Here is a 10,595-nt window from a genome sequence, read left to right on the forward strand (position 1 = left end):
AAAAAAAAACAATGAACAATCTACACTTGACCTGCTGCTACCTGGTGTGCCCCATTGCCGATATTCTTATGACCTGGTGTGCCCCCATTGCCGATATTCTTGTGACCTCGTGCAGAGGTCTCGTGAAACTCACGGTGAGCACTAAGAGCACGTTTGGTGGAGCGGGTGGAGCTTCCGCTCCTGCTCCTGCTCCTGCCCGTGCCACGCCAGCTTCGGAGCCGGAGTTCTACCAAACGAGCGGGATGGTGAAGCGATTTCTGCTACCATGCTACCGTGGCAGAGGCAGGGTTTACGTTTCCGTCGGGAAGCGCTTTCCCGCCTGAGTCCGGGAACGGGAAACCGGCCGGTTCCCGGTGAAAACCGCTAGAAACCGGACGGGATGACACTTCAAATTCAAAAATCGGGAAACCGGTTTTCCCGACCGGGAACCGGTGTTTTTTGACCGGGAAACCGGTCACAGCTGCCGGGAATTAAAAAAACAGGTGCAGTGAAGCCAAATTTTACAAAGAAATGACTCCATTTGAACAATTGACATGTCGTAAGATATTTTGAAGACATATATAATGTTTTAATGTATATAATGGACATAGCATTGCATAGTTAGTACGAACAATGAAAATTTTGGCAGCATTTCAGTGCAAATTGAATACATGACATGGCACAAACATATATAAGATACATATATACATGTCACACACATATATAGACATGTCACAGCATATGTTTTACACATATAGCGCCTTACAAATACAAGTCATATAGCACCGTTGAATTTGACCGAAAAATGTCGTCGGCTGCGGTGAAAATAAAATTTTTTAACAGCATTTCCCCCTAATTTTGTAAAAAGCATTGCACAAAATATACATCGAGCAATTGTATATCATTGACACAGAGATAATGTATATAAATAGAAGTTCATACACACTAGTTCATACAAATCATCAAATACATAACCAAAGTCCATGCTCCATAGTACACATTATTCCACATGATACATACAAATAACATGATGTGTATTTGATGATTTGTATGGACTATGGATATGAAGTTTGGATGGACTATTGTTGTGATTTATGGACTACTCATGCGAACACAACATTTATATGTATATGAACTTCTATTTATATGTTTATCTCCCTGTCAATGATACATAAATGCTTGATATATACTTTGTGCAATGCTATTTACAAAATTACGGGGAAATGTTGCCAAAATTTTTAATTTTCCCCTCGGCCGACGGCATTTCCCGGTCAAAATCAACGGAAACCGGTCGGGAAACGTCGGTTCCCACTCGGGATGCAACGGTTACCGTTCATACAAATTTTTTAAAAATTTTTAAAGTTTGGCGAAATTTTTCGGGAAATTCTAGCGGTTTCCAATCCCGGATAGTTCCGGGAACGGGAAATTTTTCCGGTTTCCGGCGGATCCCGGACGGGAAGTGAAACCTGGGGCAGAGGAGCTGAGCCATTTCTGCCGTGCATGCGGGAGCCGGAGAAACCCGCTTCCCGCAGGCGGCTCCGGCTTCGCACGCAGAGCAGTGTGCACGTAGTGCGAGAAGCCCCACCAAACGTGCCCTAAAGTCTCCTCCAAAGGTTTCGTCAGTTGCGTGTGATACCGCTGGTTCACGTGGAGGATGGAAGTAGTAAAAAAAAGAAAACACAAAGCATTAAATGGCAACAGAGAGATAGTTTTTTGAAAAATATGCGCGACCAGCGATTGCAGGCTCGCTAGCGAGAGATTTTTTTCACGCTCTCTCTTCCACGTCAGAGAATATCTGACACAAGCAGGCGATTTCGATGGCCGTTGGAGAAGACCTGAGTGCCTAGTCCCCCCCTATCTCTCTCTTAAAAATTAGAAAAAAATCGTCGTGATCAGGAAGCTAATTCCGTCGTATCCCATGCAACCCAACGCCATCCCCTGTTTGCTGAATCTGAACCCCTGCAGTTTGTGAACGCCGACGCGCTACCTGGGTTACGAACGAAACAGATCGGGGGCTGGCGACTTTGGCTGGGTCAAACGCGCCATGGCCGGGCCTCCATCCACCAGTAGTGCCGCCACGTTTTGCGCTCCAGCCTCCGGCTCCCCTTCCAGAACGTGAGCCGGAGGCGGCGCCAGCGGCGGCTGTGGCACCGCCACGCACGAGCACGACCGGGCGGAGAGACCGAACCACACCCAACCGCCCCCGTATGAATGTCTCTGATGCTTGCTCTGATCGAATCCAAGTCATCTCCGTGGGGGCACCGAATAAACAAGCGCCGGTCCACGTCCCCGTGCCGAATTCCTCTCCGATGCCTTTCTTCTTCTTCTTCTCCCCTCCGATGGCGTCAAAAACAAGTGCCGGTCCACGTCCCCGTGGCGTTGCGGATTCGGAAAAACAAGAAGAAGGGGAAAAAAGGAAGCCGATGGAGCCCGTCGGTCCAAGCCGCATCGCGACGGCGACCGACCTACCAGGCCTTGCCGGCTCGCCGTCCGGCTGACGCCACGCCGGTGCCCGGGAAAACGACCGGCGAGTCGAGATCGGCCGCTACCCCACCGCAGAACCCCAGAAACAACACAAGGGAACGAAACGGAACGAGCTGGTCCTGCTACTTTTTTCTGAACGACGCTGCGTACTGCTAGCTACCAGCGCACGTACTCGAAGTGTTGGTGACGGGGCCGTCGTCATCGCTGCTGCCGCCGACGCCGCGTAATCTCGGAAGAACTCACTAATAACCTTTGAGGAAAGGAACCGTAATTTACATCCTCACCAGCGAGGTCGTGCCACTGCTCGTACGCCCACAGAGGCCTACGGCAGCGAAGCTGCTGCCGGTCTGGTCACTCCAACGGAATCGGCGGCAGCGGGTACTACGGCGTCATCCCAACGTTCCAATCTCGTCTGGAGCTGCTCAATCACGGTCATTAGGGCCCCACTAATGCGAATTACTCCTCCTCTTTTTTCTTTTCTTTTTTCGTTCTCGCGACGATATTTCTCGGCTTCCAAGTCGCGCTTCCCATCTCTATTTTTCCATCGGGTGTCCACCAAACGGCCCTTTCCCCCTTCCTCCCCTTCCTCCCTCCCCTCCTCCCCTTCCTCCCACTCTGTTCTTGTTAATAGCGCTCGTAATCCCGTCACTATCACTAGTCCCGCCCAACCTCCTCCTCCTCCTCTTCCCTGTAAAGATTTTGTCTGTTCGTCCTTGGGATTTCTGATCCCGTTCGCAGTCCCGATCTTATTTTGCCTGTGAAAATCTCGCTTTTGTGGCAATCTGCAGTAGGAGTGGGAAGGGAGGAGTTTGTGTAGAGTTTTCTTTCCTCTTTTTTGATCCGGAAGCGGAGTTCTTGTTGTGGCTACTTGCCACTAAAGAGTAAAGAATCGCGCTTGGATTGCGTTCTCCGGCTCCGCTCCAATCCAATTTGTGTCGCTGGAGGCGTGATTCGGGGCGAAAGGCACTGTTTTGTGCTTTCTTGGATTCCACGGCAAAGCCCGGCTGCGAGGTCGGCGTCCCTCTCCGTCGCATTCCGCCGGTTGCCAAGGGCCGGGCTCCGGGGATGGTGCCGCAGGCGCCCATGGCCAGCGCCAACCTCACGGCGGCGCTGTGCAAGAAGAGCAACCGCGTCGCGCGGGTGCTCGCGTACGCGCTGCTGGAGTGGATCCTCATCGCGCTGCTCCTCGCCAACGGCGTCTTCTCCTACCTCATCTCCAGGTTCGCCGCTTTCTTCGGCCTCGCGCCGCCGTGCGCGCTCTGCTCCCGCCTCGGCGTCGACAGCCTCTTCGAGCGCCACGCACACCGTGGCGTCGGAGGGGGCGGGGGCGGCGCCGAGCCCCTGCGCCGCGTGCTGTGCGACGCGCACGCCGCCGAGCTGTCGCGCCTCGGCTACTGCAGCGCGCACCGCTGGCTCGCGGACGCTGGGGACATGTGCGAGGACTGCGCCGCGGCGGCGGCTCCCGGGAAGGCGCTGCTGTCGTGGATGGGCCGGAGCGAGCTCGGCGAGCGGGACCTCGCCTGCGCCTGCTGCGGCGTCGCACTCGAGAGCGGCTTCTACTCGCCACCGTTCTTGCTCCCAACGCCGGCGCCGCGTGGCTCAGATTGTGGCCACAAGGAAGAGGAAGAGACAGCGAGGCCAAATGGAGACGTGGTCTTTGTGTCCGAGGAAGGCCCTGTGATCGAGCTCTTTGATGAGAAACCGGTGCTGCGGGATGACTCGATAAATGTATTGGCTCAGGGTGCTGAGATTGTTGCCAATGTTGAGCGTCTGGTGCCTCTTGAATCCATCGACTCATTGGCTGTCCACATGGCTTCAGTGTCATCCCAATCTTGTGTTGAGAGGAAGGAAGCGGTTGATCATGTAAGGCAGAACGATGTGGTCACAGAGAACAAGGTTAATGCCAATGAGGAGAAAATTGTGTTGACATCTGATGATTACAAGGGTGATGGTGTGGTTGATCAGCTGATTGCTGAACAGATTGCTGACGTAGCCCTTGTGTCGGCTTGTATGGAAGGTACATTTGATGATGGGATAAATGCAGGTGAAACCATTGAGGGCTTTGATGATCAGGAGAGTAAGTCACTCCCTCTCTGATAAATTACCTTTTCCGCAAGTCATTATCTTTTGGCATTCCAGTTTAATGATGATGTGGCTATGGGTGTGAATATCACCAGCTTTTGCAATTACTTCACTGCATATGTATTTATTGTGCTTGTGCCCATTGCCGCATTTATGTTTATTCTGCTAGCCACCTAAGTAATTAACTAGAATTTAGTTTTCTCTTCTTAACAGAATCATTTTGCTCGGGTGTTTATTGAGCTTCATTACTGCTCCTTTAATTATATTAGATTTACACAGTACTGGTATATCCACTGTACTTTTGCTGTCATATTTGATATGGTGAATCTATAGTCGAACTGAAGAAAAAAAGTACTATAAGAAAGTTAAAAGGATGAAATGGACCTCTTAACGAAATGGAAGGCAACACGTCACTTATTGTCCTTGAAGTTGTTCCGTGCTGATGTTTTTTTTTCCTTTTTAAAGCTACTAAGCCATATACCTTGTTTTCAAAATATGAAATGCAGCTCCTGAGGATGACAGTGGATTGAAAGATAAGGATATGAAAATATCAATTGAGGATGAGATATCTGAGGATGATCAAGTTGAACAGGTTGTTCCACAGCATAAATTATACACCATGCCAAGAGATCCCAGTGACCATGAATTTGTTGAGAAGTTAGACAGAAGTGTTGAGGTGGAGCATTTTCAACAGGCTGATTTGAAGCAAAAACTGAACTTGATGCCAATGGAAGCTTCTGTGCGTGTCTCTGCAACTCAGCCTGAGGAGAAGGTTCAACAAGCAGAGGTGAATCAGGAGTTGGCTTCAATACCAATACATCCCAGGGAGCATTCTGGTGAAGAACTTGAAGGAGAGATAACTGCACAGGCTGGGCTGGAACAAGAGTGGGACTCTGTGCCAGTTGATTCCATGACTTCATATGCTTATACTGATGATGAGCAGGCTGAGAGGAAGCAGAAAATCACTTCTGTGAAGGAAGATGTTCTGGAGTATGCAGCAGACACTTTTAATGATGACACAAACACATGGAAAGGTAAGATGCTGAGATCTTAAGAATCCTTTGTTTATTCCCACCAGTTAATGCATTCTGGTTGTTATTTCTATTATGATTGTGTAAATTTTTAATTTTGTTCTTACATATTGAACAGGAGATATTGAAGAGGATCCAACTGAAGCTACTCTAACAAGCATACATGAAATATCTTATGAACCTTTGACAATCTTGGATAAGTTCGCTCACGATCATAGTGTTATAGAAGAAGAGAGAGCCCCTGAGACACCAACTCATATTGAAGGTATATCTTATTCGCAAGAATTGCTGGATTCTAAAGCAGCTGTTTCTGATCGTAAATCCATAGATGCAAGTGTTGCTACTATGTCTACTGATCTGGAAAGCACTGAATTTGTGAGCGTTGATCAACTAAGATCTGCTTTGGCATCTGCACGCAAGTCATTGAACAGCCTATATGCTGAACTCGAAAATGAGAGGAATGCTGCTGCTATAGCTGCTGATGAAACCATGGCAATGATAAACCGCTTGCAAGAACAGAAAGCTGCAATGCAGATGGAGGCGATCCAATACCAGCGTCTTATGGAGGAACAGTCGGAGTATGATCAAGAAGCATTGCAGAGGCTGAATGAACTAGTTGTGAAGAGAGAGAAGGAGAAGCAAGATCTGGAGAGAGAACTCGAGATGTATCGTCACAAGGTTCATCTCTATGAGGCAAAGGCGAGGAAAATGTCCAGACACAAGGCCGATGACCAGAATGGGTCATCGTCAGCTTCATCAAGTGCTGAGGACAGTGATGACCTTTCGCAAAGTTTCTATGAAGGGGATGAATCTGCCCATGGTCTCAACGGAAGCAATGGGAGTAGCCCTACAGATGTTGTCCTACACGAAACTGCCAGACATCTAGTTACCCTTGATGGCTCACTAGCTGATTTTGAGGAAGAGAGACTCTCCATACTGGAACAACTTAAAGTGCTAGAGGATAAACTTTTTGACCTCGATGATGAAGAATCCGATAACATGAAGACAGACAAGCATTTCTCAGAAGAAAACCATGTAAGCGGTTCCTCAAATGGTTTCTCTGATGATGATAGCTGCTTTAAACTTCATGACAAAAGAAAAAGCGTAACCTATAGAGGAAAGAAGCTCCTTCCACTGTTTGACGATGCTACTGTGGAAGCTAGAAATATCCTTCTAAATAAGCAAGGTGATGATGCAGATCAGTTGACAGAAGTCACATTGGACCTTGCTAGAGAGCAAGATAAACTTGCAATCGCCAATGAAATTGATCAAGTCCATGAAAGGCTGCATGCTCTTGAGGCAGATAGGGAATATATAAAACAGTGTGTGAGGTCTTTGAAAAAGGGAGGCAAAGGGTTCGATCTTCTTCAGGAGATCTTACAGCATCTTCGAGACCTGAGAAGGATTGAGCAGCGTGCAAGGAACTCTGGAGAGCTTTCACCTCACTATTTACATCTTTACACGGATTAAAGGTAACATGCTAGACTTAGTATTGAATATTGATGGCCGTCTGAATTTTCTTTTCAACATGGAGATGGTGATACAATCATTGTTCTTTAGATTCCAAGGAAATTAGTTCATCGTTATTCCATTCCAGCATTCCTTACATGATGAATAAACAAAATTCTACTTTCTACTTTCTTAAAGTAGCTATGCACCCCACATGTCCTTTTGCGCAGTATTAAATTTTGCACCAAACTTTTGTGCCTAACAATACCATATTCTATCCTGATTTGATTCTACCAGAACCCTAATTCTTGCTTGCTGGTTCTAGATCAGCTGCAGGCCCCAGTGCTCAAGTCTGACCAATCTAGCTCGAAGACGGAGAACATACAACAATGATAAGAAAAAAAGGATTGCCGGCTAGCTAGTATTGCTGCTCACAGTCGGTTCATTCCTGGATTGGAAAATTTTGGTTCATTCCCGGAGAGAAAGGAGCTCCTCCAGGAAACGCCATCACAGTCGGTTTGGCGGCACCATCCGGAAGGCAGATCATGGAGCAATTCTGCCTTCCAAGGTCCAGGGTTTTTGTGGACCACTTTGCACGTTCCCGCTTTGTTTTTGTTGGTTTATTAGTTATCCCCGGGTTGGCTTCCAAGCTTTTGAACAAGGACAAGAGGTTGGTTGGTGAGCCGCCCGGGGCCATGGGGTGTGTTTGTGGGTTGTGGCGGCAATCATGGCCTTGTGCAAGCTTTGGAATTCATTTAGCAGAAAACATGCCGCTGCCAGCTTTGCCGCCAGGTATAGAGTGAGTATAAAAAGAGGTAGTCCCGGTGGGCTTCACTAGTTTTTGTTTTTGTTTGTTTTCTAAATTCTTTTCCTGTAAATCTTCTAGCTGTATGTAATGCGCTTTCGGCTTTTGGAATGGTGAGGTGTTGGGTGCGTGTGTGCGGAGCATGATTGCTGTTTGATGGGAGCATCGCTGTGCCGGCCCTTTCCTTTTTTTTCTTATTTTTTCTCCTTTATTGTGGACATGCTACAAAACTAGTAGAGTCCTTTTGGTGCAAGTGCTGCTTAGTTTTTTTTTTTGGGAACATAGCTTCTTCATTGATTAAGCAGCATCATTACAATCATTTAGCAGGCAGTGCTGCAAGAAGCTAGGGGGTTGCTCAACCCAAACTAAAGCCGAACTAGAATTACATCCATTTCTAGAGCATAAATGAGCAGCAAAGTTTGCTGATCTCCTCACATGAACAAGCTCAAAAGAGGTAAATGTTGCTGCAAGATCCTGAACGTCAGAGAAGATTGCAGTTAGTTCAGACCTGTCCTCTCCGTGTGATCGCCAAAGAGACCAGCTCCTGAGAATCTGTCTCGGCTGTCACCCGCTCCAATGTTCCCTGAGGAATTAACCGAAGATCATCTCGCAGAGCTTCAGCTTCTGTAAGCAAGGCAGAAGCAACAAAGTCCAGACGCCATGCCGATGCTGCAATGAAGGAGCCATCCGCCCTGCGGATTACCGCCCCTGTGCCGCCTGAAAAATCTGAAGCTGTATAAGCTCAGTCAGTGTTAACTTTTATATGGCCACTGGCCGGTTGTGCTGCTTAGTTATTAAGCCCTGAAACTGAAAGCAACCGGCGTCATGCGCTGATGCATGATTGGTTTAGCTGTCAAGGATCGTGAGATGACCACTTGATCGCTGGCCAGAACGCCGATGCAGCTCATCAAACAGTCTGTTGGGTGGGGTGGACCTGCCCTACCATGTTCCGATGCTGCTCGCCAGTGCTTGACATTGTTGGCCCTGTCCTGTGCAAATACCATCTCTGCTCCGGTACTGGTACTACTAGGTTGTCAGCTGTCAGCAACAGCTTCCCCGGCTTTAATCGAAGGCCACACCCGTCGATCGATCTCCTAGCTTTGGCTGGTCCGGGCAGTGGCCGGAGCGGATCTGTCCGTAGCCGTGCAGCTTTGGCCGGGGGCGAGGGTGAGGGAGGAGCCGAGGAGGTGTGTTGGATGGTTGCCAAGGGCCGGGGGCGAGGGTGTGACCTGCGAGATGCATCGCATCGCATCCAGTGAAGTGATGGCGCAAGGGTGGTGCTGTCAGCTTGCTTTACCTCTAATCATGGATGGGGGCAGCAAGGTTATTGTTGAATAATCAGGCAACTGCATGATTAAATTTTAAAATAAACAAATCATAATCATGACTAGATCTAGCATGAACAACTCTATCATACTAGTATCAAGACAATCAGATCATGATCATCTCAGAGTTTTAGCCTTTGGAAATACAAACGGCGCTGACGGGACGAAGATGGTCCTGCGAACGGAGGGCAGCAGATGACGTCGCAGACGACGATATGCCGCAGCACCAGACTTAGACGCAGGGCGAGCCGTGGCGAAGATCGTTGAGCAGTCGCGCTAGGCGCTTCCCAAAAACCTTATTCGCCCTCTCCCGATGCAGGATCCCAAAGGCGAAAGGTTCCGGAGACTTGCTCTCCCGTTCGCCAGTGCACGCCGACGCTCGGGATGGAGAAGACTACGGTGGCGGCGCAGCAGCAAGAAAGAGTCAAAACTCTAGCTTGAATTTAGGGTCAGTTGGATCCATGCCACTACAATTTCACGATTTTTGATTTCATGTTGAAATCGATGCCATTGAGTGGCATGATTTTCAACGTGAAACCCAATTTCACGGAGTTGTGGTGGCATGAATCGAATTTTCCCTTGAATTTATGATTCTCTGGTGCAGCCTATGTGTTAGATATATAGGAGAGCCACATGATCTCCTCAACTTCCCCAAGTAATGTGAGATTAAAGGTTTGCACCACAGGGCATTTGAGATTTATTTGGAATAACTGAAATACTTAATGGGTCAAGTCCAAATTCCAACAATCCCCTGTCAGATCTCAAATGCCCATTTAAAGATTTGTCTGTTTCTCACTACCATTTGATATACTAGCGTTTCAGTGAGGACTGTTAAGTTGAACACTCACCTAGACCTTCAAGCTACACTTATCCACAACTTGAACAATGGACTACACCTTGAATTGCAAGTTTGGTGCGAACAAATTTCACTCAAAGTCATAACCAGTACACGGCTGCCAGTAGCCTACTCCGCGAATGGAGCATATACGTCATACTTCCTGGTCTCTTCATGAGCTTGCTAGAGATTACCCAAATCTCATAGACTGCGACGTTAAACAGTCGGGCTTATATAGGTGTGTTTCTTTCAAGAATACTCTGTAGAACAACATCTTTGCTTAATCTAGCCAACAAAAACACATTAAGGCACATAGCCAACCTACCATACAGCATTTGAGAGTATTGCATCTTCACTAAGAGAGGGTTCAAAAGAAAGTTACTCTTCTCAGTTAACCGATAGCTTGTTCTTCCCATATCCTAATTCAGGGATCTCCGATCACATAGGTTGGGTTACCACTATGGCAACTATATAGGTCTCAAATCCATCTCCCTCGATGCACTTTCTATCACATTCCGTGATAGCCCTTTTGTAAAGGGATCTGCCAGGTTTTTGTCTATTTGAATATAAGTCACACTTATCACTCCGGAGTTTCTCATCTTTCT

General features: G+C 47.8%; 1 protein-coding gene across 2 annotated transcripts; it reads left to right on the forward strand.

Annotated features, from left to right (window-relative positions):
* Positions 1-2,976: 2,976 nt before the first annotated feature.
* LOC120650033 (myosin-binding protein 2-like) lies at positions 2,977-8,083 on the forward strand. Of its 2 annotated transcripts, none has more exons than XM_039926990.1 (4): positions 2,977-4,540; positions 5,052-5,579; positions 5,695-7,048; positions 7,351-8,083. In XM_039926990.1, exons 1-3 carry the CDS (start codon positions 3,529-3,531, stop codon positions 7,044-7,046), a joined length of 2,892 nt encoding a protein of 963 aa, XP_039782924.1. In that variant the 5' UTR covers positions 2,977-3,528; the 3' UTR covers positions 7,047-7,048; positions 7,351-8,083. The 2 variants fall into 2 exon arrangements, with proteins under 2 accessions (XP_039782924.1, XP_039782925.1); XM_039926991.1 differs by having other exon boundaries at positions 7,356-8,083.
* Positions 8,084-10,595: the final 2,512 nt, after the last annotated feature.

Source organism: Panicum virgatum, chromosome 9K (assembly GCF_016808335.1).
Source record: "Panicum virgatum strain AP13 chromosome 9K, P.virgatum_v5, whole genome shotgun sequence".
In the NCBI taxonomy this organism is placed as follows: domain Eukaryota; kingdom Viridiplantae; phylum Streptophyta; class Magnoliopsida; order Poales; family Poaceae; genus Panicum; species Panicum virgatum.

What these genes read in the sequence shown, in the direction of transcription:
- LOC120650033 (XM_039926990.1), top strand. Translation starts at nt 3,529, where the DNA reads ATGGTGCCGCAGGCGCCCATGGCCAGCGCCAACCTCACGGCGGCGCTG. An exon ending in GGGCTTTGATGATCAGGAGA is followed by an intron (nt 4,541 to 5,051) that starts GTAAGTCACTCC and finishes TATGAAATGCAG; the next exon opens with CTCCTGAGGATGACAGTGGA. An exon ending in TGACACAAACACATGGAAAG is followed by an intron (nt 5,580 to 5,694) that starts GTAAGATGCTGA and finishes CATATTGAACAG; the next exon opens with GAGATATTGAAGAGGATCCA.